We start from the raw sequence: 25,900 nt of genomic DNA on the forward strand, positions 1-25,900 counted from the left end.
CTTCATACTGTCAGCCGGTGATCGGCTGTGATCAGCTGATCACGGGGCCGGGGTTAAAAGAGAGACGCCACCCACCTGTTCGCCGCTCAGACATCAGTCTCTTCGTGTCAGGAGCTCCGAAACTCTGCCGACGTCAGTCTCCGCCTGATTCAGCAACCGTGAGTGACAATCCCTTTCAATCCTTTTTCTCTTCCCGGCTCCGCTCGCTCTCTGTCTGTAACGACAGTTCCGAAGCCACGCTTCGTGCACTGGTCATTACTAGAATAACTGCGTGTCTGCTCCAAACCCACCGCTAGCCTTCGCCGCGCTTGGGTCTAGCCAGCACGCCACACGGGCACGCCGAATTACTGTGTGTGATCCGCCCGACCGTGACACATACATGTGGATTTTCTTTTTATGTTTATCTGATCTGAAAATATCAACAGTGTGTGTAGTGCAGATTATCTCACTCACGAGTTATGTTGTTGGTTTGTATGCTGGATGATATACTGGGATTTCTAACACGTCACTCCAAAGTCTCTGTAGATGTTCAGTGTGTTGAATTGTGTGGCTGCAAAAGATGATTCACATTATTTAAGTTTGCATCAAACATTCAGAGCAACAATTTTATTCTTTTGATCTTTTTCTAAATTACAGACCTTGGAGTGAAGGCCACTCTGACAGCAGACAGATTAACTATACCAGCAGGGGGCAGTGTGACACTGACCTGTGATGTGAAACACTCTGCTGACTTAAAATATGAGTGGTTCAGAGAAACCTCATCTGCAGTAAAGTCCACAGAAGCTGTTGGATCAGATAAAGTGATCAGGATCTCTAAAGGAGGAAAATACCAATGCAGAGGGCGGAGAACAGGCACAACTTTACTCATAGCACAAAGTGATCCAGTCATCATTCAGGAAACTGGTGAGTTTAAAAATGTCATATGAAATAAAACAACATGGATTCTCCAAAGTTTGGAGATCAGAGAGGGACAAAATTATGACAAAAACTTATGTTACAAAGTGATTTACGGCCCCAACCTGCCAAGTTATTTCTGAATATATAAAGTGTTATAAAGTTAAAAAATAATAAACAATAATTGGGTTATAATATTTGATAATATTGTTTTTTATTTTTAATGATAATATGTTAATCAGTCAGAAATTAAATGTGTGGCTCAGTCGTTCATAAACGTGTTTTGTGATTTGGCCCCTGATGCTCCAGTTGTCACGGTTCAGCATTTTGAGTCTCGTGTGTTTTGGTATTTTATAATATGTTTTATGTTCTGAGTCCTTTGCTGTTTTGATTATTGCAGTTATTATTATTATTACCCCAGGCTCAGTTATGGCTGTTACGGTTTTAGTTCTTAGGTTTTGTTTTATGTGTTCATGTTGTGTTTACTTTGTGCATTTCTGTCCCACGTTTCAGGTCTCTATGTTCTGTCTCACAGTCTCTGTTAAGTTTACGTGTCTACAGTTCAGTCGGTGTGTTTCCTGTTTTACTTTGAAGGTCTGCGTCTCATGTCAGTGTTTCTAGTTTTGTTTCCCTTGTCTCGTCCTGCCTAATTACTCCCAGCTGTGCTCTCCTACTGTGTCTCATTCCCTTCATTATCCCTCAGTGTATTTAAGCCCTGTGTTTCTCTTTTTCAGTGTTTGATCTCCCTCATCCATGTCTGTGTGTTCTGCCTACAAGCCTGTCAAGTTTATTTTTGTTTTCCAGTTTAGTCCTTTTTTTTTTTTTGTGTGCAGCAATAAAGCTGCTATTTTGAGTTCAAGCTTTGCTTCTGTGTTGAGTCTGCATTTTGCACACAGACCATGACACCAGTTGCTGTTATCAGTTACAGTTTTAGGACAGAGTGACGTCTCTCTATGTGATTGGCTCATTTCAGAGGCCATCCTGACCAATGGCTGTGGAGCTGTCATAGAAACATTTTTGAATTATTCTGAAGATACTCTGAAGAGTCAGCTCAGAGATGAGAGATAGTTTAATAAAGATTTCTCTGAGCCTGTGATTCTCACGTGATTATGAACAGGACTGACTGAGGATCAGTGAAGAGGGCGAAACACAGCGAGGGTGTAAAGAACTTCATGTTCTGGGACCATCAAACATCTTTTTCTGTGAGACAAACAATGAGACAAGTATAACAATAATAATAGTTTAATATTTAATGACTGAAACAAAATGGTTTGCTATGCTGAGGTATGAGCTGCAGATGTGAGCAGCACATTTTCTGTCCAGTCACTGACTGGGCGATCAGACCTCTGTACTGGTTGTTTGTGGCTCTGTACACAGACATGTGACCTAGAAGCACGGCTACAGTCATCGACATCATCATGACCTGTGAAGCAATAATTACATGTGTGTGAGCCACGTCTCCTAATTTTTTAAAGATGATTTTTTTTTTTTTTTAGGCCTTTTATCTTTTATTGGATAGAGCCATTGTAGGGGTGCAGCTGGGACTTGAACCTGGCCGTACTGCTCACCCACTCAGCTGAATTTTTAATGATATAATGGTTCTGGAATAAAAATACAAACAGAGATTTGTCATGTTTGTCACAGACTACGGCCCTTTGGTGTTAAATTCTGATACTAAATACACACACAAATTAAAAAAGTGTTAATAATTGACCCAAACATTCAATTACATAGCTCGATGTTATTTTATATGTAGATGGAAATAACAGTGAATGATGTTTTTGATGATGCAGTGTTTGCTCACTTTTCCTTTTTACTGGAAACCACTCCATCCTTTTATTTATTTTTATTTATATATATATATATATATATATCCTCTGATATAATATATATATATTATATCAGAGGATAAATGTTTGAAATGACTTCAGCTGTTTAAAAATTATTGATCTGAACAGAAACATGAACATAAAACATTCATTCCAGATTTCTGCATCTGATTTTATTCTGTTAGGATTTCAAACTGCAAACTTCTCACTCTGGTTAATCAGCCTTTTCTTAGATCAGCCAGCAGGAGGAGTTTCAGCCACAGGGATTATAAAAATGTTCATTTATTCCTTTTGTGTCCTGAGGAATTTTGCTGTGGAAAGTTTCCAACAGGACTGATGTGACGCTGCAGCACAGCTGGTCTCAGATATTCACTGGTGAGACAATCACTCTCAGATGTGAGATTCAGGGAGGTGAAGGAAAGGTGTGGAAATATGAATGGACAGCACCCAACACAAACAGCCCTCCAACATCCAGTGAATACAGGATCAGCAGAGTTTCAGTGTCCCACAGTGGAGACTACAGATGTCGGGGTAGCAGTGACTATCTCTTAACAGGATGGAGTGATGCCTTCAGACTGACAGTTTCATGTAAGCTGGTCTATGAATCAAACTGAAGTTTCCTGTTTTAAGACATCAAAAAACAATTCAGACCCTCCAAGAGACTCACTGTGCAAACAGACTCACAACTGAGTGCATTGTGACTCTACAATGATTTATTTAAAAGGGAATGTAAAGAGAGGAAACTTTTAAGAAAAAAAATAATAAATCAGGTGCGTCTGTTGTGTAGTTTTGAGCTAAGACAGATTGCCTGTGTGAGATTATAACCTTGTGTTTGGTGCCAGTCAGAGTCAGATTCACACTGAGAGCAGAAAGCACAATCACAGCAGTGATACCAGCAGTTCTTCAGTCTGTTTGTCTTTCAGTGCAATTACATTAAAACCACCAGGACACAGTTTATGAAATTTGGGGGATCAAAGCCAAAGAAAGAAGCCATTTGATTTCACTGTGTGTAGCTGGTCTGGCCTCACACTGTTGCTGCAAACTGTGTTGTGTCAACGAGGAGATGAGTCAGCTGTTGCTTTGCCTGCTGAGTTTATTCTCCAACACTGTTTAAATAAAAATCAATTCAGTTCAGCAACTTCATGTGATTGGGCTTCTACATGCACAGCTTTAAAAGAAACAGTGTCTTTGAATACATCAAGCAAGATTTGAACCATTTTAGCACTTTTACTGTGCTTAACCTCTGTAACAGGATCATTAGCATAATCTCATCTCTCCTCAGCAGGGCCTCCTTCAAAACTACAGGAAGTGTAGTCAAAGGTTATAAAAGGTTATAAAACTTTGACTACATTTCTCGCAAAAGTCCGTCTTAATTTTTTTTCCTCCCATGTCCCCTGCGGGGCTCCGTACAATACCGTTGTTGGAACTCTTTGTCCCTCCTTCAAGGCCACCTGGGTCCACTGGAGACTGCTGAGCTTAACCGGGCATAGTGACACTTTCTCTCAGCTGAACATGAGATGCACACACATGCACACACACACACATGCACCCACGCACACATATGCACACACACACACGCACACAGTTTTTTTTCTTGTTCTCTGGCTCTTTACGAAGGTGGTCGCACTCTCTCCCTCTCTCGACTTGCCCATTGTGTTGTACATTTCAGTGTTTTTCCATAATGCTGTCCATTTCACTGCAGGGCAACTTGCATGTGACAAATAAAGGCTTTCTTGATTCTTGATTGTTGACATATGCGTGTAACTGACACAGACACACACAAACTGCTCTCCTAGTGGAACGCAGTCTGAGTCGAGTCCTTTTTTTCTCCTCCTGTCCCCGATGTTGTGTATTTTCATTGCCTTTCTTAAATGCTACCTATTCTGACCTGTAATGTGATGTTTGTATAATATATGCAAGGTGGGAAGGGTCCATTTTCACTGCAGGCAACTGGAAGTGACAAATATGGGCTTCATTCATTTGTTCATAAACACGGAGTCACCAGACCATGACAAATTACTTTTTAAATACTGCAAAGAAAATATAAAAGTTTTACAGTGTTGATAAAAACGAGTTTAAAGTTTATTTTATCTTGTCATCAAGATTTGGTCATGTTCACCATTTCCATCTAGTTTTTTAAATTATTTAGATTCAGTCATTTATTTGTTTGTTCTTTTTCTAAACTGAACTGCAGATAAACCAAAGGCCAAACTGAGAGCTGATAACACAGCTGTTCCAGTAGGGGGCAGTGTGACCCTGACCTGCTCTGTGAGCCCATCATCATCATCTGGATGGAAATATTACTGGTACTGTACTGTTGCACCCAATGTGACCCAGTGTCCTATATTGAGATTCACAGCCAGCTAAACTCTCTCTTGCATCACTTCCTCCAAGGAACAGGCACGTGTTGTATTTGGACAGGATTTAATGCAAAAAAGTGTGAAACTGAAATGATACAGAATACAGAAATGTCACATAAACATTAGCTTGGGTTGAACTTAAGTGGACATATAAAACACATCAAAAGTTTCCAAATCACTTCAATAATGTCATATACCCTCTCTTAAAGGTAAACACAATTAAGAAACTTACTCATATTGCCACTCAAAGGGATTTAACGGAGTGGATGGCTTTGGATCGGAGGAAAACACACCATGTCTTGCTTCACTCATGAGCAAACACTTCCTATCACACTTCTTTTAGTGACTAATTGGCTCAACATAGCAAACTGTGCAAACCTGCGCCCCCTATAGGCCTGGAGAAATAACATACAAACAGTTCCAGTACAGGTACAGAGATGATACCACAGTGGATGTTGTCTCCCCATCAAATGGACAAATCAATGTCTCACAGGAAGGACTCTACAGGTGCAGAGGAGGAAGAGGAAACCCAGTTTACTACACAGAGGACAGCCAAGAAGTTCAGATTAACACAACTGGTGAGTTTGGATTCAGCAACAATGTTGAATAGATTGATGATTGAGGGTTACTATGAAGGTCAAACAGCATTATATCTCATGGTAACCTCTTTGGCATTGTAATAATGTTCATATTGGAAATGGTTGAACATAAATAGTCATGTAAAATGTGGAGTCTAGAGAATCAGTGTCAGGAATGTGATCCAAGGAGAGGAGACTAGGTGGGATTATGAATGTGAAACAATCATTTTCAGCAAATCTCCAAATCAACATAAATTCACAATTAGTTCTGTAGCAACTCTACAAGTAAGACTGCAAGTAGTGTAGAACAGGAGTCACAACATGAAACCACAGAGCAGAGTCATGCTGACAGTTTCGGACAGGAAACAGAAAATCTCAATGTAAACATCAGTTTTTGTTTCTTTATATTAAGATTTCAGATCCAAAATCTGACATTTTCTAGTTTCAGGTTTTGGATGTGAAAGAAGTTCATTTATCGTTCCGTTCATCGTCGGACTTGTTAGTGGAATTATTGTCGTGCTGCTGCTGATCTGTCGCTATAAACAGATAAAGGGTGAGAGACTTTCTGTTTGACTTTTTAAAGGAAAAATAATTTATTTTGATGCTGTGACACTTTTAAACAAACTGATGTAATAATCTTTGTGCTTTTTACAGAACCCTGTTGTAACAGGTTGGTGCAGCAGTTTATTTTCATTTATATAACTTCAAATGAAGCTAACTTTGAATTATTCCTCATTAAATTTTCATTATTTGTTTCAGTCTCACTCAGTCTCAGAGCACCAATCAAAGCTCTGCTTCACAACAAACATCCAACCAGAATGAAGCTCAGGTTTACTCCTCTTTTCTTCATGGTGAGACCAGAAATTATTACTTTTTTCTTTCTCTTTAGAAAAAAAAACATCTTTTATTAAACAAAAACAAAAATAAATATTTTTTTTTCTTTCTTATTTTCAATGACTTGTAGGTGATCTTTCAGTCTATGAATCAATCAGAGGCTCTGGAAACACTGGAAGTGGTACAAACAGTATAAACTTTGATAATAGCAGAGCTGTAAGAAATGTAAATATTTATTCTGACTGATCAAACTTCATTATTTCAGCAGATGAATACAACAACGTCACATCTGGATTTCAGCTTGAAGGTCTTGATAAGAGGAGTGAGTACAAGAAACATGAAATGTAATAATTGGTCGAATGTTTTTGTAACTTGTGTAATTTTAGAGGAAGACAGTCTCCATGTTATTAACTACAATAATCCATCATCACAACAGGCAGACATGATGGCACAGAGGAGAGCTCTGACTACAATAATGTGAATCCTGAATCAGCCTCATGTACAAATGTGAACTCTACACACACTGAATCATTAGTAATCAGATTACATGTGCAGTAAAATGTGTGACATCATTGTTAAAGTTTCAAAGTTTTGTGGAGCTGATGAGCAGAATCACGACTGGTTTTAGTTATGTTGTGTTTCTGTTGTGGTGTCTGAATAAAATAGCGAGCCTCTTAAATTTGCAGTTCTGTGTGATAAAAGAATGAAAGCGTAAATTAAAGGTCAGAAAGCATCATCACATCTCTGGCACCATTTTGCAACAAATGCATGTTCAAATACATTTTTACCTGTATTTAACTTTTAACCCAAATACCTATGTATTCTGATTGTTTTAACCACCATACCAGTGCTTGGTCTTAAACCAGTTTAGCTTAGTAGCTCACAAATACATGAAAGAGGCATGTGTATGCTGGCAGGGCAGGCTTAGCTTTAGCTTTAACATTCTCAAAATCACTTTTTAGAACCAGTAAACAGTCATTCTTCACTGCCAACAGCATATTAACATTCATATTCACAATATCAGGATACAACAGGGAGCTTATTCAGCTAAACGTCCTGAAACAAGTGCAAAATAAAACCAAAATGGCGCCCGCGGCTGGCTAGGCTTCGACATTTTTCCAGTCCTTCTACTTCATAAAACGTAACAAATAACAGGGTTTACCCACTGATTTATACCCCCACATTTAGCTGTGTTTCTTATCAATATTTTACAATGTTTTAATATAGTTTTACCGCAAAACAGGGAAATGATGAGACAGAGGCTGTATACCAATTCAGGGTCTGCAGCCTTAAAAGCCGCATTTTAAGGCTAATTACGTCACAGCGACGCAACAAAGGCTGTCCCAATTCAAAAGCTGCTCGAAATGCGGCCCTCAAATGCGTCCTTCATTTCCCTGAATTTTAAGGATGTGGCTGTCACTACCCGATCCGTACCAGAAACCCGATTGGTACCCGGCATGCGCGAAAGGTGTCTACTTCCGGTCGAAGCGTTTTACGATAGTTACAGGTCAGAGTATCTGTTAAGATGTTAAGAATAATAAGTATCTCTTAAAATGTTTGCAATAATCAATCATTTCAATATAATGTAGACAAAAATGAAAAATAAAAAGATAGTTATGGATCAGGACTCACCGATCCTTACTGCGCATGTGCAAAGTACTCCCCAGTGTACGAGGATACTGCCACCTGCTGACCGAGTGAATGAACCCTATTGTAAACCGAATTAGCGTCATTACAAACGTGTGTTAAATTTGATTTAGTGATAGTCGAGTGTGTTTAATGCCTGTCTGTGTGGAGAGGATTGATTGGAATAGTGATGATGATGTCTGCTATCACTGTCAATTGTCAGTAAACACTTCATCTGGCTGATGAATCTTCACGTGACATGTTGCAAAGTCTGTATTACTAACTCTGTAATTAGGCGCCATTCTTCTTATTTTACGGCGCTGTTGTTCAATCAGGGAACGCCCTCTGTTGAGGAGAAAAGCATAAATTTGTTTATATACGAATTATCCATTGTTTAACCCTTTAAAGCTGGTCGGAGCGGACACGCTCCATTTTGCATAACTATTTTTAAATCCCGGTAGCACTGCAACCACATAAGCTAGCGCAATAATTTTTTTTGCATATGAAACCGGAGGAGTTGTACTTACATCTGATGCCATCAGCTTCCTTCCACATAAAGCTTTGCAAAAACTGCATAAAAAGCACTTGCAGGAACAAAAACATAATATTCCAGAAACACGCTTTGCCGATCCAATCAGCTGTTCGTAACACTTCCTACGTCGATCAGCGTGAACTATCACATGACCGCATGACCTGCCCGAAACCGGAAGTGACGTCATTTTGCGGAAATGTAGTTTTTTACCATCGTGGCCTTATGAGCCTATACTTGTGTTTTTAAAAGTTATGTTTGACTTTATGACTTTCTGTGTCGTTTCTGGGATGCTTAGGACTCATATTGCACTGCTGGAAATATTTTATTTTGATGCATATGCTGTTATTTTGAAAATTTGCACTATAATATATTTTTTCGTTTTTCCTGCAGTATATGAAAATTGGTGTATCTCAAAAATAAAACTATGAAGACACTTAAAATAATTTTCCTTTGGTGGGAAACTAGTTTGTGCAACTTTTTTGTATTTACAGTTTTGAGGGATAAGCCTCTTAAATTTCGTTAAAAAATCAAAAACGATTTTCAATTATTTTGTAGTTTATTGCACTTTTTTGCAATTTATGTAATTACTATGCACTTAATGCAGACATATTATTAAAATTTGGGCTATAATGCTTGTATTGATGTATAGCAACTTGAAATGCTCCAAAAAATGGCTCTACAACATAAAAATATGCTATAAGCCCTGGCGGACGTGGTTCTATGGTAGGTCTTAAAGGGTTAAAAATTAAGTAAATTAAGTGTTTAAGTTCATCTCTGAATGTTTGTAAAGCATTCCTATGTTAAGCTTAACAACCGATATGTGGAGCGCCGACGTCTGTTCGTTTTCATGGCCTGACTCTGCATTGTCAAGTCTGACTGTACAATGGATAGACTCAAGTTTTACTTTGCAAAACGCAGTGTTGCAGGCTAAACAATTTTTTTGTGGTTCAAAAACACTATGAAAATTACTTTTTTCATACTTACCACTGGATGTCTATTTATGTTGAGCTGTAAGTATAAAAGCATCCATTCTACAAGTTCTTGTTTTCTGTTTGTTTGTTTTTAAGTTGTTGAATGCAAACATTATTTTGTGCTGATATTACACATTTTTCAGAGCCAAAGAGTTTTTGGAATCTGCATAAAATTGCATTTTAAATTACTTTTTGAATATTACTTAAATACTTACATTTAAAGTTCTGCTAATAGTTTAAATAAAAAGATCCGTATTGCTGAACTGTGGAATATTTTTGGTGCAGAGTATGTTTTGCATACAGGTATAAAAGAATAGCTTTAGTGTTTTCTTTTTTAAAACTTGACTTTTATTGATTATAAAATACACTATATCGGATTCATATCAGTATCAGCAGATGTCCAATTTTATGATATCAGTTTTAGACATTTCTACTCAAAATCAACAACCTTCGTTTTTGACATGAAGAACTTTGGAGCTGTTGGACACCAGAGCAGACTGTTTTTGACCTCTGTTTGTGTCACTTGGAGAAATAAAGAATACAGTAGACTTTTTGATTAATGCAAAAAAAAAAAAATTAAACAATGAAACAAAAATACAGTAAATCCAGATCTACTAAAAATACAGTTTTGAGAAACAATATCAAGCATTAAAAGATCAAACTGGAAACATAGAGATGCAGCATAATGTTTTTTGTTCTTCTGAGCAGGCTCCAATGCCTGCATGTCTGTCAAACTGTAGATTATGATCTATTCTGCCTCAGGCTTATTGTGAATCTACTGAAAAACATCATGGTTTCGAGTCAGGCTACCTAGAAAACAGGAAATGCAGCTTGTGGTTTCAGCCAAAAGGGGTCTGTTAAAACGTGCATAGAGCAGCGTGCAGCAAGCAACAGCGAGTTGCAAAAAGCACAGTGGAAGTTTCACTTTGATCTCTGTGTGGATGGCACATGTTTATGTTTATGATTTATCTGTACTGAAATGATAGTAATAATTATCACTGCTACATGTAAGCATGCATAACATTCAGTGAAAACGGATCAAAAACTGTTGTCATGATGACACATGGTGGACTACTGATAAAAACTGTGTGGGCATCAAGAGAAACTGTGCAGAGTTTGTTTCCCACATTGATAAGCAACTGCCCTCAAAAGTCTCTGCATTGACATGATGTAAATGCTCATAGAAATCTCAGTTACATGTGTCTGTGTTCTTAGATCCCTTCTGTTGAACTCTGTAATAATGATTGATAAAGAGAGAAGCTCAGCTGTCAGCTGATCACCACCTGATGGTGAGTTGGATCAGATGGTGGGAAAGGATGCTAGACAGGCCTGATACACCATACTGTGAAGTGAGGGTGTGCTGGGGGCAAGGTCTTCAATTCTCCCCTCCAGCACAGTTTTGATAGCATGGGGTTTCGATAGGGAGACTGGGGACATGGGATTCAAATAACTTATGCTCTGCATCAGAACTACTGTATTAAATTGTGGCTGCAAAGTGGTTGTTGCCTCTCGTGATGATCCACGAACCAAAAGGTGGACACCTGAGGTGCATGGAGCCATCAAGTTAAAGTGGTGGGTGAAGTTGTGGGACGCAGGAAACAAGTGATAGGTACCAACGGGCCAAATGGTGTGTGGCTCTGGCAGTGGCTGAAGCAAAAACAATAAGGCTAGAGAACGAGACTTATTGTCATCGCCAAAGTGATTCTGGAAAACCCCTCAGTCAACTCAGGAGGGAATAGCGGTGCTCTACTTACACAATGTATAGTCCAGGTTCTGCTCACTTAAACTGAGGATACAGTTAACCAGTAAAAAGAATACTTCTACCTCTACAGTAGCTCTGTTTTGAGCTCCGACAACAAATTTGCTAAATTGTTATTTGTTTTAGGGAAAAAAAGAACAACAAAACAAACAAACTACACATTACAATAAAAAATGTATTCAAGGATCATGTGTTGGTAACCGTTCAGAGTTAATTCAGTCATATTGCTGGTAATACACCACAACATCTTCTGATGGGGTGTTATACATGCAATTAAATAGTTTGGAAAGAGGGCAGGACTTTGTAGAACTGGTTTTATGGAAGTATACAATATACATAAGTATACATAAGTTTACAGTTTATTTCTTTAGTTTTATGAAGGATGTAATTCAAAACATTTGTAAGTTAAATACTAGAAATGCATACTTTACATTTCCACATGGTAGAGTTACATAAACTTGATCCACAACATGCAGTTTTCAAAACAAACCTTTTTTTTTATTGCAGCTTTAAAAAAAACAAAAATTTCACATCACATATTTGGATTCTCTTAACTATTTTTTGACCTTTAGTCAGATGTTCAGGTCTAGTCTGTACGTTTATGTCCAAGTAATACAAATAATCGTTTCAGATTAAATGTGTTAGTACTTAATGTTACTTTGCTATGCCGTCAGATAATAAATGTAACTGTGAATGTAAATGTTGTCTTTAGATTTCATCTTAAGCTTTAGGCAAGGCAAGGCAAGGCAAGTTTATTTGTATAGCACAATTCAACAACAAGGTGATTCAAAGTGCTTTACAGAGACATTAGAAACAAGAACAAATAAAAAGCATGATTTAAAATTGAATAAAACAAGCAAATAAACTAACTAACTAATTAACAAACAAACAAACAAACAACAGTATATAAAATCAAAACAGATAAAATCAGAACAGTAGATAAAATCAGTAGTTAAATGTAATTTTTGAAATTTAAGCTTAAAGTGTGGATTTGGTGCTTTATTCAAATGCAGCTGAGAACAGGTGAGTCTTCAACCTGGATTTAAATAAACTGAGTGTTTCAGCTGATCTGAGGCTTTCTGGGAGTTTGTTCCAGATATAAGGAGCATAAAAGCTGAATGCAGCTTCTCCGTGTCTGGTTCTGACTCTGGGAACTGATAAAAGACCGGATCCAGATGACCTGAGGGATCTGGATGGTTCATACTGGGTCAGGAGGTCATTGATGTATTTTGGTCCTAAACCATTCAGAGCTTTATAGGCCAGCATCAGAACTTTAAAGTCTATCCTCTGACGGACAGGCAGCCAGTGTAAGGACCTCAGAGCTGGACTGATGTGGTCCACTTTTTTGGTCTTAGTGAGGACTCGAGCAGCAGAGTTCTGAATGAGCTGTAGTTGTCTGACTGATTTTTTAGGTAGACCTGTAAAGATGCTGTTACAGTAATCAAGCCTACTAAAGATGAATGCATGGACTAGTTTTTCCAGGTCCTGTTGAGACATCAGATCTTTTATCCTTGATATATTCTTGAGGTGATAGTAAGCTGACTTTGTTATTGTCTTAATGTGTTTTTCTAAGTTTAGGTCTGCATCCATCACTACACCCAAATTTCTCGCCTGGTTTGTGGTTTTTAGATGTATAGATTGAAGTTCTCTGGTGACCTGTAATCGTTTTTCTTTGGCGCCAAAGACTATTACCTCAGTTTTGTTTTTGTTTAGCTGGAGAAAATTGTGGCACAACCAGTCATTGATTTCCTCAATGCATTTACCAAGAGCCTGTACAGGGCCTCGGTCTCCTGGTGACATTGTGATATATATTTGTGTGTCATCTGCATAGCTGTGATAGTTTATTTTGTTGTTGTTTATAATCTGTGCCAGTGGGAGCATGTAGATGTTAAACAGAAGGGGTCCCAAGATGGAACCTTGGGGAACTCCACATGTGATACTTGTCTGCTCAGATGTGAAGTTACCTATTGATACAAAGTATTTCCTGTTTTCTACGTATGTTTTGAACCAGTTTAGTACAGTTCCTGAAAGACCTGTCCAGTTCTCCAGTCGTTTGAGTAATATGTTGTGGTCAACTGTATCAAATGCTGCACTGAGATCCAGTAAAACTAGGACTGACATTTTTCCACTGTCTGTATTCAGACATATGTCATTAAACACTTTGGTCAGAGCGGTTTCAGTGCTGTGGTTCTGTCTAAAACCTGACTGGAAGGCATCGTAGCAATTATTCTGTTTTAAGAAGTAACTGAGCTGTTGGGAAACTGCTTTTTTAGCTTCAGTTCAGCCACACAGTGAGTCATTTCCTGTGTTTCGGGTCACAGCCAAATTTAAAACATATTTCCAGCACAAAGTGAGAACATTCACAGATCTATTCTGAGGTTAAGTGAGCTTTTTCACTTTAGTGCTGCATGATAATATTTAATCTAACAGTCAAATATATTTTATATCTTTTTATGAAGTATGGAGGAAGGATGTTAACATATTTCCTGTTGTAAACAATCAAAAGCAAATACTACAAAGATAAAAAACTCTAACAAAGGTGAGACTTTGATACTTCATAAGTTAGAAACCCTGTGACTATTTAAACAGCAATAAAAATACACCTGTGATTTCCATTATCCAACGGGCATTAAATACATAAATAAAACATGCTGTGAATCAGACCTTTCTCAGTTTCATACCTGCCACCTCAGTCTGATGGTCGGCATCACAACATAAAAACGTAAAGAATCTCCAGAATGACTCAAAAATCACATTTTTAGTTTTAAGAAAGATGAGAAGGGTATAGGAAGATCTGTGCATGAAGAACAAATTAGATTACAACTCACCAGAGCGGTCTTCTATATGCAAAATACAGTATAAATGTGAGGTCAAGCTAAAAAAAAAAGGAGAGAGAGAGAACGAGAGAGAGAGAGAGAGATACATCAGACTAACAGTTACTTAAAAAGATAAATAAATTAATAAATAAATAAATAAATAAATTAATTAATTAATTAATTAATTAATTAATTCTGTCTCAGACAGTGCAAAGGGCACTGCATAAGAACGACGCAAATAACTGCAAAAGTAAGATTTGGCTTGATATATATATATATATATATATATATATATATATATATATATATATATATATATATATATATATCAAGCCAAATCAATGTATATATGTATATATATATATTTTTTTTTTAGGGGGAGCAACAATACTCGTATCAATATTGAACCGTTCGATACAGTGTTTTTGGTTTGGTACGCATATGTATCGAACAATACGAAATTTTTATTTATTTTATCAACTTTTCTTCTGACAATGCTGTCTGTGTTGAGCTCTCAGTGGATCTGTGTTCGACTACTCCGCCTAGGCTGCACTATCGAGTGCAGATCCACTGAGCGCAGCGCAATCTAGCAAGGCAGAAGATAAGCTCGTTGCAACATGGCAACTGCCTCAACGCTACCCGAAACTGAACCTCCCCCACCCTCATTCAGATCTAGCGTTTGGAACTATCTTGGTTTTCATGTGAAGCATAACCCTGATGGTAAGCACGTCATGGACAAAAGTTAAACAGTATGTCTGATGTGCCACGCAATGCTCAATTGGTGGGAACTAGTGCGTTAGCGCAGTTAGCTTGTTAACGTGTTGACGCCGTTGTTTCAGCAACATTAAATTTAAAAACTGTACGTTTGAGTTAAAATATATATTTATTATTTTAATATATGACAAATTAAAAAAGCATGAACATTTTTTATATCGAAAAAATATCGAACCGTGACACACCCCTAATGTATATATACATTAGGGGTGCAACGATACACAAAATTCACGATTCGGTTCGGTTCGATACTTTTGTGTCATGGTTCGATATTTTTTCGATACAAAAAATGCTCATGCTTTTTTAATTTGTCATTTAATAAAATAATAAATATATATTTTAACTCAAACGTACAGTTTTTAAATTTAATGTTGCTGAAACAACAAAGGGATAAAATAATAAATCTATCTGATTGAGGAATCACTCATCTTTGGAAAAGAGAGTTTATTACAGAAAAATTTCTCTTTCCAAAATAAAAGCTATACTATACGCTTCTTCTGGGCTATATTCTCAGGAGCATATTAAACATATCAGGTCCCCATGAGGAGAATCATGTGCTAACGGCTGTCTAAATGACTCGGGTAAAGTTTGTAGCATGCGTGCTTGTTGTTTTTGTCTGCTTCCACTTGTCTTTGCACTAGGATGCTGTCGGAGTAAATGTGCAGTCATATTCGTTGTGTTCCCATTAGTGCTGTCAGCGTTAAGCTGAATTGACCTTAACGCCACAACCCTGCAAATCTCCGTTAACGAGCTACCACGGATCGCCCCGTGCGTGGGGCTGGACGGCCAACACGTTAACGAGCTAACTGCGCTAACACACTAGTTCCCACCCATGTAATTGAGCATTGCGTGGCATATCCAACGTACTGTTTTACTTTTGTCCATGACACACTTACCTTCAGGGTCATGCTTCACATGAAGACCAAGATAATTCCAAAGGCCAGATCTGAATGAGGGTGGGGGAGGTTCAATTTGCCATGTTGCAATGAGCTTAGCTTCTGTCTTGCTAGCTTGCACTGCGCTCAGTGAATCTGCGCTCGACAGTGCACCCTAGGCGGAGCAATTGAACGCAGATCCACTGAGCTCTCAACACAGACAGCATCCTCAGAAGAAAAGTTGATCAAATAAATTTAAAAATGTTGTATTGTCCGATACATATACGTACCGAACCGAAAGCACTGTATCGAATGGTTCAATATCGAGACGAGTATCGTTGCACCCCTAATATATATGTATATATATATATATATGTATATATATATATATATATATATATATATATATATATATATATATATATATATATATATATATATATATTAGATTTATAGATGGCACCATCTATGGATATACAAAACCTGACAGAAGAGGAACATTGCAGCTTAAAAGTGTTTCACTTCAAGAATGACTTGAGAGTTTTCAAAGAAGAAAAAGGCAAAAACTGACTTCCTGACTTGAAGGAAAACAACACATTTATATATCATAGAGAAAGACATGAAACACAACATGTGAAAGAAGCGGATATGTGTTTGCAATGGACAGGAAATGTACTCACGTCAAACAACTGCTGTAGTCAAAGCTACAGGTACTGTTTGAGGTTAGTGTAACAGCGAAAGAAGCACAGAGAGATGAAAATCTGATCTTATCTGGTTTAAGTGCAGCTTCTATTTCTGCATTTATTATTATTCATACAAAACACTTTGTGATCGTCTGCATCACATCAGAGTGAATCAGAGTCAGTGATGATGGCAGACTTTGCTCTGCATGACGGGGTTATTCTGTAAGTACATTTCTGTCGTTGTTTGAATGGCACCAATTTTGATAATTCATTCAGTCAAGTTTTAAGACATTCATTTGTTAATTTATTTTAATCTCCCAGTGTGTTCAAATTAATTTTCAGAGGCAAAAACACATTTAATTAGTTCCAGCAGTTTATGAGTGCAGGTGGAGAGGAGTTTGGTTTTACTGTTTAGATTATTTATGGATAATTATTATCTTTCATTCATATATATGTGCGCTTGGAGGTTTGTAAATATTTATTAAAATTATACATATGTGTAATAAAACGTGCTGTCTGTCTGTTATTGGTCAGTTTAGTCTGCATATTACAGGCCTTTTCATAAAAATCTGACAGACATGGTCAGACCTTGTTAAGTTGTTATTTCTGTGTAAAAGGAAGGAAGCAGAGAGAAGTTTTAAAACCTCTTTGTTTCCTTCTCAGCTCTTTGGTATCTGCTGTGCTGCTGCTTCACTCTCTCTCTTTACAGAAAGTTGTAGAAGTTTTCAGACGTGTCACTGCTGGATGTGAGGATGGGAGCCACTTTGCTCTGTGAGCTGGGCCTATTCTGTGAGTACATCACTGACTCCTATTGTTTGATTCATACTGATCCATAAACATGTTTTAGTAAGAAGAACAGAGCATCAGTCATTTGTACCATTGCAGGTCATGTGATCAGAGGACTCATGTTTGTTACCAACATGGTTGTTTGTAGACTGGATTAGATTTTAGTGCACTGACTCAGATCAGAGTGAAGCTGGTTTAGTTTATCTAAGAAAGGTTTGTTTCTCCATCAGTGATAATTTGATGCATTTTGTATTGTAATATAAAATGTAACCAATCATACTAGACACTGATAAGACTCCAAGCAATTTAAGAAGCTTGGTTAGGAAAGCGACTTGAGTTTAAACCCTAATGGCATTTGTCCCTTAAGAAGATCATAAACTGACTATTTATTCTATTTATATGCCTCACACAATGAGGAACTGTGGAATGCCAGGACTGCCAAAATGAATTAATTAAATACAACGTTAAATAATTAAGTAAATGTGTCAGTAATTAATAACAATTTAAATTAATTAATTAAATACATATTTATGACATATTTAATTTGTTAATTATCAACACATTTAATTAAGTATGTATATATTTCACATTTTAATTAATTATTGACACATTTCATTAATTATTTCATGATGTATTTATTTCATTTTGGCAGTCCTGGCCCTAGGGGTCAGGACTGCCAAAATGAATTAAATGAATAAATTAACTACACGATTAAATAATTTTCAGCGCCCAGTCTCACCGCAAAGTGTGTGATAAAGTTAACATTGTTAAAGTTAACATCAGATCTTTGCTTTTTGTTCAGTAATCATCGTGACCTGTGTATAAACGCATAAACTTCATTAACCCTTGTGTGGTGTTCGTATTTTTGTTACTCAGCCAGTGTTCATGGGTCTGGTGGACCCGCTAGAGTTTTGGCTTTCCAAATTAACACTATCAAACAATTTTATGTTAAATTACTCAACAGATGTTTACTTCATCCCAATTACAAGACATATGAACAGCAAACATGGTTAATTTTTTCCCTTTACCTTTGTTAGATCACATTTATGAATTAATGTGCTTCTCGTTTTTCTTTTATATAAAATGTTATAAATAAATCAGTTATAATCAAGTGGAGTGAGTGGAAAGACACAACACATTTACACGTGAAAAAATAATTAATTGTTTAATTTTTCTTTTGAAAAAAACTGAACACGGGTCTCACAGACCCGAACACCATACAAGGGTTAAAAGAGATAACGTTGGTGTTTCAGTCATGTAGTAACCATTAGCTTTAACTGTACAAAGCTTGTTAGACACTATGAAACACGTACAGACCTTATGCTTTTCGACAAATATTTTTATTGTGAATATTGATCATGAGGGTAAACTGAAAGCTCACTTTGCTGCCTTGCAGCCCTGTACACCTCAGAGCAAGGTCAGCATATCCAGGATATCTTCAGCGCTCTAGCACACATCCTGCTCACCTGTCAGCTGTTTAACACCTGCTGCTTATTCAGGAAACGCCCACGTTACCTGGTGATATTCACTGTTTAACGTGGGCAGCTAAAGTTCAATATAACGTAATGTCGTCACAATATTGTGCACAAGTAAATTAGTTGTTTTTTTTTTAGTTCAGAGCTGCTGGTGCTTGTGTTTCCCTCACAGTGACTGACCTGGGTTACAGACGACAAACACAATTTAAACCGAGAGCGATGGACACCTAGAAAACTACAGAGCACTTTATCAGCGGCTGATATCTGGTCACTGGCACACAGCTTTAAAACGAATGAACACTGGACTTAATTTACTCAGGTTCTGTCTGCTGGGTCATGTTTACTTCACTGTTTTATTTAACACTGAGCAAATCGGTTTGGCTCAGATTAAAGTTACGTTTCATAACTGCATAGTTTTACTGAAGTTTAATGTCACACTGGAGCACGTTATGTTAACCCAGGGTTAACAGTGTCGGTAGTATCAAACGAATAAAATGGTCATACGAATCTAATTCACGGGTCATATTGATATTCTAGGGCCATCCCTGTAGACTGTTTGATGGACTGCTTGTCTTCCTGTTTGTAACCGCCGCCTGTTTTTTAATAAAGATTTGGATTTCTGACTTCAAAAAAAAGAAAAAAAAAAGATATTCTAGGGCCAGGACTGCCAAAATGAAATAAATAAATACACCATGAAATAATTAATTAAATGTGTCAATAATTAATTAAAATGTGAAATAAATAAATAAATAATTAAATGTGTCAAAAAACTATTAAATGTGTCAATAATTAATTAATTAAATACATATTTATAAATTCTAATTTTAATTAATTAATGACACATTAAATTAATTATTTAACGGTGTATTTAATTCATTCATTTTGGCAGTCCTGGCATTCCACGGTTATAAAAGGAGGATGATGTGCCAAGCGAAACAGGCACTTTGTGAGGTGCTGAGGCTGCCAGCCCCCCCTCCCCACACACACACCCCAGTTACCTCTAGAGACTCTGATTATGACCCTTCACTTGATATGTGACTAGGGTGTTAGCGCTGACACAGGCACTGGCCGCTTCCCTACATGTGAGGTCAAATACACGACCGCTGCCGGTTTTCTGTTGTGTGTGTGTTTTGTGTTTGCCTCTGTTAATAAAGTCCAAACCTTTGACACTGACTGGGGCTGTCTCTGATGTTACCTCCTTACATCCCTAGGCGATAACAGCCACATTTGAGTGTCTTTAGTTTGATAATGTCTGAAGTTTCTGTCTTTATTGTAGTGCTATGTACGCTCCTCTGCACTGGACACGCTCAAGGTGACTGAGAGGTTTTCACTTTTATTTAATTTATTTGTTAAATATTCATCTTAAAATACTACATAAATCTTAATTACAGTTCACATGTGTTTTATATTTTTTATTATTCAGTATATGAACAGTGTATGAACGTACTGTCACAGATTGTGTCGTGCATAAATGTTTTTCAGGTTGTTAACTTTGTGGTTGTGTTGGATTCTAGATGCTGTGCTAACTATTGAACCCAGCTGGTCCAATTTTTTCATTGGAGAGTTTGTTACCTTCAAATGTGACATGAATGAAGGAAAAGACACTGACTGGGAATACAAAACCAACAAGGATGGTCGAGAATTAATCCGCTACAGCACAATCAAAGAGTACACATTAGAAATTAAATATTCAAGTCACAGTGGTGAATATCAGTGCTCTGGTCGCATGAAGGGATCATATTATACAAAGATCAGTAACACTGTCTCTATAACTGTATTAGGTAAGTCCTCAATGACCAATAATGTGATGATTCATGTTGAAAATCATTTGAATCATAAAATTCTGACATTTAATGAATATTGTCACTGAAACTTGTTTTTTTCTGATACATTGAAACTAGAAACTTTAACAAGAACTTCTGTATTTTACTGGTTACTTTGCTCATAGTATACACAGTATTACAAAACTCACAGACTGTCATTCATTATTACTAAACGTGTGTATTTTAATGTATAACAAGAATAACTGTGGATTAAATTAATTTTAAATAAGGAGAAGAAGAAGCATCAAAAGCTTCATAAAATTTAGGGTGATGATGTTTCTGTTGTCTAAACCTGAAACTAGGCAGATCCCTCTGAACCCATCATTGTGTTTCCTTCAACAGTGAACTGCATTAGTTTACATCCAGTGTGACTTCTTCAGGCCTGAGATTGGACAAACATTTATACTGTGTTTATTTAGAGATCTACAACCTGAATTACTGCAGCTCTGTCACCATGTTGAGACAGAAAAATGGCAAACATTTGAAATGTCTTAAACTGCTAGGAAAGAAAAAAACAATATAATGAAAACATGTCTGTGAAGGTTCTCAGTCATCCAGGTCATCGTAGTCTAAGGAGCTTGCAAAGAAAAGCGTCTGGACTTTTTTAGGTTGCTTGAAGACGTTTCACCTCTCATCCGAGAAGCTTCTTCAGTTCTAGGGTAAAATGTTGGAGAGTCCCAGATTTAAACCCCGTGGGAGTTTCCCCCCAAATGGCTTCTTTCACTCCTCTTTCAAACCATGACAGATGGTTTGTGAGCAACCATCTTTGAACAGAGGCGGTGGTTTACGACACCAACTGTGTGCGATCTATAATCCAGTTTTGAGATCCCTTCCCAGACACCTTAACGCCCACTCACATCCTGGGCCATCTGATCTCAGGAAATCACATGATAGGGTGGGGCCAGGTTTCACAATGAGCTCACCCAAAACCTTGGCTGAATGTGACCCACACCCGCTTTCACACCTTGGCTCATGTGATTAGGTAGAGGATCATCAGGGGTTCTTTGTCCCTCTTTGGGGGGAAACTCCCCCGGGGTTAAAATCTGGGACTCTCCACCATTTGACCTTAGAACTGAAGAAGCTTCTCGGATGAGAGGTGAAACGTCTTCAAGCAACTCAAAGAAGTCCAGACGCTTTTCTTTGCAAGCTCCTTAGAATATAATGAAAACATTTGGAGATTTTGTTTTGTTGGAATTTGAGTCAAATGAAAAAAAAAATCTTTTAAAATTTAGGATTTTTTAAATCTTTATAATGGATCAGGTGTACATTGTCCTCTCTTCTTTTTCATAACAGCATATAGACCCAGGGCCACACTGACAGCAGGAACCACAATCATACCAGTAGGGGGCAGTGTGACACTGACCTGCTCTGTGCAGAGCTCTGATGGATGGAAATATGAGTGGTTCAGACGAACCCAAACAACCTTTGAAGTTCCAATAAGAGGTCAACAAAACAGAGATATCAGAGTATCTCAAGGAGGAATCTACCGCTGCAGAGGAACAAGAGGAAACCCAGTTTACTACAGTGATAGAAGTGATGATGTCACTGTTACGATAACCTGTGAGTTCAGTCATTTAGTTTGAAATATACATTCACTCATGATTATCAAACATACAATGTTAAGTTTTCTGTGTTGATTTCATGTTTCTATTTGTATCTCAACTGTTAATATGTGTAAACAGTTTCCAATAAAGTTGTTGTAAAACAACAACCCAACTGGCCTCAGATATTCAGAGGTGAGACGATCACTCTGACATGTGAGGTGCAGGAAGGAGGTGAAACCACACAGTGGACACACAATAATGATGTGACATTCAGAGTTTCGGAGTCCAGCCGTGGAACCTTTCACCTGGTATAGTGACGGCAATACTACCCCGATGCTACATCACCTGAGGACAATAATTACAGAAATAAACAGAAATACAAATACTACTACTACTATTACTAATAATAATAATGATAATTTCCAACAAATAGCAGCAAATCTACAATTTTTATAAGAAAGAATAAGTCATTCTGGCCTGTGATCTCATAAAGCACTGCCATTTGTTAAAATAAAACAGACACATGACTGGGTTTAATACAAAGCCAATCAGATTTGGAGCTTTAGTGAAAATATTCAGGGTTGGAGCCACACCAGCTTGAGGGCAAAGCAGCAGATGGAGGAGAATCGAGGGAAGGAAGTCAAAAGAAAAACATCAAAATAATATTACTGTTGATATGACTACTATGCTCACCGCCACCATTCACCTACAGTAGGAGGCTAGCATACTGAGGTTGCCTTTGATGGTACAAAACATTTCATGAACATTGTTGTGTTTGTTGGGGAGAAAACTTACAAATCTACAGTACAGCACTTCAGAGTCACTACTAGCAATCAAAGATTTATGTAAATTTGACAAGCTGAATGCATTCTGTACAGGAGACATTGCACGAGATTGACTGACAATGGTCTACAGGCAATCAGGACGCAGAACACAATGCGCTGAAAATAAAAAATAAAAATAAAAAAGCATGAAAGCTGCACAAAAAATATCCGCGAAACAGAGGGGCGCGAAAGTTGACCCGCGTTATAGCGAGGGACCACTGTACCGTACACAATAGAATAGAATAAAATAAAATACTATAAACAATAGAATACAAATGCTATATACAACTGAGTAAAATACAATGTTGTCAGAGAAAGAGAATTGTACTTAGTGTTATTGCACATGTGTGGATGTGTGTGTTTGGTCAGCTGCAAAGTCTTTGTTGTGGAGTGTGACAGCAGCAGGAAGGAAACACCTACATCTGTCCCACATTGTGGGTGCCACAGCCTGCCACTGAAGGAGCTGCTCAGTGCTGTCAGAGTCTCCTGCATGTGCTGGTTATTAATGTTGGGAAGGTTACTTTTAAAATGTATTCCACTACAGATTACAGAATACATGCCCCAAAAATGTATTTCGTAACATATTCCGTTACGTTACTCAATGACAGTAACGTATTCTGAATACTTTGGATTACTTAATATATATTCATGCTGTTTACAACTACATGAATGTGATTTATTACTATTACTGAAGGTCTGCAGCTCCAAACCGTAGTAAAGGGACCTCTGGCTTATATGTCAGGTTCTTTGTCGGGCTCGTAGCCGAAAAATAGCTTTACTTTGTTGTCTGGGTCAAGTTTGCTAGCGAGAGACAGAGAGAGGCGTTGAAAGGCTGCTCCAACGGAACTTATTGTTTCGGAGGAAAACACGAACACAGTGTACAGTCGAGTCTTAATAGCTTACTTACAACTGGGCTCGTCAGGCACTCTTCTTGGCTGCAGTGGTTATTATTATATTTACATGCTTCCAGCTCCCATTTCTGCTCGATGACAACTCGTACTTTTCCACTCTCCTTTTTCTCCCTCCTCCCCCTCACAGACACATAACGGGTATGGCAGTCCACTCTCCTTGCTGCACGGACTACACTGTCCATGAGGCTACATTCTTTAGGGCTATGCCTGTAACACTCTGCCTATTAGCTTAGCACAACAACAACAAAAAAAAGGTGCTCTGTCACCCAGGAAAGATAGTGATGTGTCGGTCGCGAACGAAGCAGCTCTTAGAGCCGACTCTTTGAAGTGAACGACGCGAGTCGTCTCCTTATCGCGAGACGTGGTTTTTTTTTCTTTCTCTCACCCTCTCTCTCGCACTTTTTTTCCGCTTCACTCCGCACGCGAGCCTTGTGCTTTGCTGGGAAGTAGGGGGAGGGGCAGTAGTTACACTCCCAGTAGCACAGGAACAGAGCGGGAGGGAAAGAGAGCCAGGGACAATAACATCAAATTAGAAAGGCATAGCAATCATCCACAACTATTTTCAGTTGCAGATGATAAAGAAATCAGAATGTTTATTCATGCAGGCCTATATGACAGAGAATATGCATCTTCTTTTTGTTTTCATATTTTTATTTATATTTAATTGTGTTGTGGTTTGCAGTGTTTTGGAAAGGAAAAAGCGAAAATTTTAATAGTTAAAAGTTGAAATGTAAATAGTTGGTTTTTGTATTATATGATTTATTTATTACATTTTATGTGGAGTGAATAAATAAAAGTATACTTACGGTGGCCGTTAGAGACAGAGCACGTACAAACCCCGAAGCATGTAAAAATTCCAAAACACGTAAAAACTCAGAAGCACGTACAAAACACAACAGAAGTGCTCCACGATGCTAAGGGCAGTGTTGAGCTTTTGTTACCTAATGGCCACACAAGCCAAGAAGTACCAACGACCAGATTTGGTGTGTAAAAGTAAAAGGTAAATGAACATTTTTTTTAAATAATTTGAATATATTTGAGTGCTTGTGTATAAATATACAAACAATACACTTATGCTTTCAATTGTGTAATTTAAGTGATCTAGGTAGCTCTGTTTTGGAAGTTCAGTTAACGCCGAAAGAGTCGGCTCTTTTTAGTGAGCCGAAAGAACCAGTTCTCTAAAAAGAGTCGGAAATCCCATCACTACAGCGAGAGCGCATCACCCTGTAACCAAGGCAACCATAACCTTGCCGCTTGGAACAACACAACATAGCAGTCAAACAAAACCCAAACAGTCCTGACCCGTGACAATATGAAACAGGAAAAGACCGCCATGTAATCCATTTATTTCAACAAAGTAACTGTATTCTAAATACCACCTTTTTAAACGGTAACTGTAACAGAATATAGTTACTTATATTTTGTATTTTAAATACCTAACGGTGGTACATGTATTCCGTTACTCCCCAACACTGGTGGTTATTAATGCATCCTTAATTATGTAATGTCTGAACACGAGAGGCACAGTCACAAACCTAAGGGCTAAGGAATAACAAAGGGAACTAGAAATAGAAAAGGCAAAACCATGAAAAACCACTAAATAAAAGAATCTTAAAGAATCAAAAACCTAAACACAGAGTCAACAGACCATGACAAATTACTTTTTAAATACATCAAAGAAAATAAAAAAGTTTCACAGTGTCAATCTAAATTAGTTTACAGTTTATTGTTTATGTTCACCATTTCCATCTAGTTGTTTAAATTGTTTAGATTGAGTCATTTATTTGTTTTTTCTTTGTCTAATCTGAACTGCAGATAAACCAAAGGCCAAACTGAGAGCTGATAACACAGCTGTTCCAGTAGGGGGCAGTGTGACCCTGACCTGCTCTGTGAACCCATCATCATCATCTGGATGGAAATACTACTGGTACAGAGATGGAAATTACTCTGAAGCCCTGACCACACAAGATGCAGTTTTCCACTCAAATGGACAAATCAGTGTCTCA

At 37.7% G+C, this 25,900-nt stretch overlaps 2 protein-coding genes and 2 long non-coding RNA genes across 5 annotated transcripts in view; all 4 read left to right on the forward strand.

Annotated features, from left to right (window-relative positions):
* The window catches only part of LOC113017891 (Fc receptor-like protein 5), a 38,623-nt gene that overhangs the window by 10,875 nt on the left and 1,848 nt on the right, over positions 1-25,900 (forward strand). The gene's annotated exons all lie outside the window — the stretch shown is intronic.
* LOC113018969 (uncharacterized) lies at positions 3-1,955 on the forward strand. The gene is made up of 3 exons (XR_003271893.2): positions 3-158; positions 637-903; positions 1,629-1,955. It is a non-coding gene; the product is annotated as an uncharacterized LOC113018969 (long non-coding RNA).
* On the forward strand, positions 4,581-9,887 carry LOC145425440 (uncharacterized). Of its 2 annotated transcripts, XR_013906125.1 has the most exons (3): positions 4,581-6,512; positions 6,626-6,817; positions 6,932-9,887. It is a non-coding gene; the product is annotated as an uncharacterized LOC145425440 (long non-coding RNA). The 2 variants fall into 2 exon arrangements; XR_013906124.1 differs by having other exon boundaries at positions 6,626-9,887.
* Positions 17,990-22,444, forward strand: LOC145425428 (uncharacterized). Its single transcript, XM_080298449.1, has 3 exons — positions 17,990-20,104; positions 20,307-20,573; positions 21,909-22,444. The coding sequence occupies exons 1-3, from the start codon at positions 20,041-20,043 to the stop codon at positions 22,196-22,198; spliced, it is 621 nt and encodes a 206-aa protein (XP_080154575.1). The 5' UTR covers positions 17,990-20,040; the 3' UTR covers positions 22,199-22,444.

Source organism: Astatotilapia calliptera, chromosome 3 (assembly GCF_964374335.1).
Source record: "Astatotilapia calliptera chromosome 3, fAstCal68.1, whole genome shotgun sequence".
In the NCBI taxonomy this organism is placed as follows: Eukaryota; Metazoa; Chordata; class Actinopteri; order Cichliformes; family Cichlidae; genus Astatotilapia; species Astatotilapia calliptera.